The sequence below is a fragment of the Microchirus variegatus genome, assembly GCF_963457635.1.
Source record: "Microchirus variegatus genome assembly, chromosome: 22".
In the NCBI taxonomy this organism is placed as follows: Eukaryota; Metazoa; Chordata; class Actinopteri; order Pleuronectiformes; family Soleidae; genus Microchirus; species Microchirus variegatus.
In genome coordinates, this window is record NC_139823.1 from 4,776,243 (window position 1) to 4,778,755 (window position 2,513).

Below are 2,513 nucleotides of genomic sequence, written 5' to 3' on the forward strand. Positions count from 1 at the left end.
TATTCGACAACCTCATTTCAGTCGTCGATTCGCTGCCCTTGGGAAAGTCCTTTGAAGTGAAAGTGAAAAGAGGGGGGATTTCAGGAAAGTAATTAATTTCACCAAATGCGCGATTAGAAACACTTCAGACCTCCTCAGCATTTTAGTATTTACGACAAAATGATGCCACAATATGTGGGAATTAAGAGAGACATTATTTACTTTTCTTGTCCTCTCTCCCTCTCATTCTCTTACACACACACACACTTTTTAATAGCAGTGCCACCCACGAGGGAAAAGGAAGGGGCAGAGAACATGAAAGGTGAGAGAGTGGAATGACACCAGCCGATTCAAGCTGGTTATATTGTCAATTAAATAAATGAAACAGAGAATAAAGGAGATTAGGCGTGTAATGACAAATGTTTTACAGGAGAATAAGAGAAAGGTGGTGGTGGTGATGATGGAGAAGAAGAAAGGGCGAGGACCCTGCTTTTCAAGTGTCTTTACTCAGATTGCATGTCATCCTGAACAGCGTGCACGTGCGTGTGTGTGTGTGTGTGTGTGTTGCACAGTCACTTTGTCACGGTCAAGTCATATTTAATTTTGCAGAATATTGCACGTTAAAATGATCATTGTGTATTGCAAGGTGCAAAAATATTGGTGCAAAAATAAGCTCCGTGTAATTAAACTGCATCTAAACATCTGAGCTGGAAGCTTTTTTTTTTACCAAGAAGTTTATCCTCAGTCTAAATTCCACAAGTTGTTTATTAAAAAAATAAAATAAACATAAATCTAGATTTATACGAATCTGCTGAGATCACGTGCAGCAGCGCGCGCTCTCTCCCTCTCCTAATGAAGATATAAAATACGAGATGTTGTTTTCTTCTTCAAACTCATGGTGGGAGTTTGAAAAGAAAATCGCTGAAGAGTCGGATGCCTTTCAGCGCTGCTGCTGCTGCTGCTGCGCATGCGCCAGCGGCACTTTCACTACCTGCCACACAGCCCTGTATTTCACATGGGGCGAGCGGGAGTTATCATCCACTTGCGTAAACGCTGCTGCTGCTGTGAGGTGGTTGACAGTCTCAGGCGACACGGCTGCTGCTGCTGCTGCTGTGTGAGTGCGTATGTGTGTGTGAGTGTGTGTGTGTTGCGCGCGTGTTTTTCTCCCTCCCTCCTCCTGCTTGCTGAAGGCGTAGGCTTTTACTGATGGATGCCACCACGAAGCAGAAAACATAAGTTGTATAAAGGACGCTGACACTTGTACTTTTCAGAAAGATAAATCAACGGTGGAATGAAGGATTGAACTCCAGGGTAAGTAACCGAGAACACCGGCTGTGTTTGTTTTACGCATGCGGAGTGGATTTGGATGGAAGGAGTTTTGTGATTTTTGCAAAGTTTTGTCCTTTAATATAATGCGGTTTTTTTCTTCTGTGTTGTCTACAGAGCGCACCAGTGCCAACATGTCTAAGCCATTAGATCACGTTAAACGTCCGATGAATGCGTTCATGGTTTGGTCCAGAGCTCAGCGCAGAAAAATGGCTCAGGAGAACCCCAAAATGCACAACTCCGAGATCAGCAAGAGACTGGGAGCGGAGTGGAAACTTCTCACCGAGTCCGAGAAGAGGCCGTTCATCGACGAAGCCAAACGACTACGGGCCATGCACATGAAGGAGCACCCAGACTACAAATACAGACCGCGACGGAAGCCCAAGACTCTGATGAAAAAAGACAAGTTTTCTTTCCCCGTGCCCTACAACCTCGGGGAGCACGACGCGCTCAAAGTTAGTGGGCTCTCCGTCGGAGCACTTTCGGACTCCCTCGCCGGGAACCCGGAGAAGGCTGCAGCGGCTGCGGCGGCCGCGGCAGCCAGAGTTTTCTTCAACCCGTCCATGTCCGCGAACCCCTACTCCTTTTTCGACCTGGGGTCCAAGATGACCGAGCTTTCCCCGCCTTCCTTTCCGTACGGGTCTCCGCTTGGTTACGCGCCGGTGTCAGGCGCCGCGGCGTTCACCGGCGCAGGCAGTATAGGTGGCGGGACGCACGCCCACACCCACACGCACCCTTCTCCTGGAAACCCGGGCTACATGATCCCTTGTAACTGTACGGGCTGGCCGTCAGCTGGACTCCAGCCGCCCTTGGCATACATCCTCCTGCCCGGCATGGGAAAACCTCAACTTGAACCGTATCCTGCTTATGCTGCGGCGTTATGATAAGGCCCCAGTTTGGACTAATGAGACAGTGACGCGTGAAAAAGAGAACGAAACAAAAAACGTTTTTTCTAAAAAAAAAAAAGAAAGAAAAAAGAAGCTAATCATGCAAGAGTTTTAATATGCATGCACAAACTTGTACATGTGATGAAGTGCTCGTCGTCTCAGATATCACATGTGTATGTACATTGATTAATGCCTTTATCTAAGGTCATTCTTATTTAGAGAACTCTTTAATTATTATTATTATTATTATTACTACTACTGCTGCCCCTGTCATCGTCTCTTTGTGGAGGAAAAGGACGTCAAAATAAAGGGATGACACAC

General features: G+C 46.7%; 1 protein-coding gene across 1 annotated transcript; it reads left to right on the forward strand.

The window, feature by feature from the left end:
- Nucleotides 1-1,191: 1,191 nt before the first annotated feature.
- sox21b (SRY-box transcription factor 21b) lies at nt 1,192-2,189 on the forward strand (the record flags this gene model as incomplete). The annotated part of the gene is made up of 2 exons (XM_083908808.1): nt 1,192-1,290; nt 1,423-2,189. The coding sequence occupies exon 2, from the start codon at nt 1,440-1,442 to the stop codon at nt 2,187-2,189; it is 750 nt and encodes a 249-aa protein (XP_083764934.1). The 5' UTR covers nt 1,192-1,290; nt 1,423-1,439.
- Nucleotides 2,190-2,513: the final 324 nt, after the last annotated feature.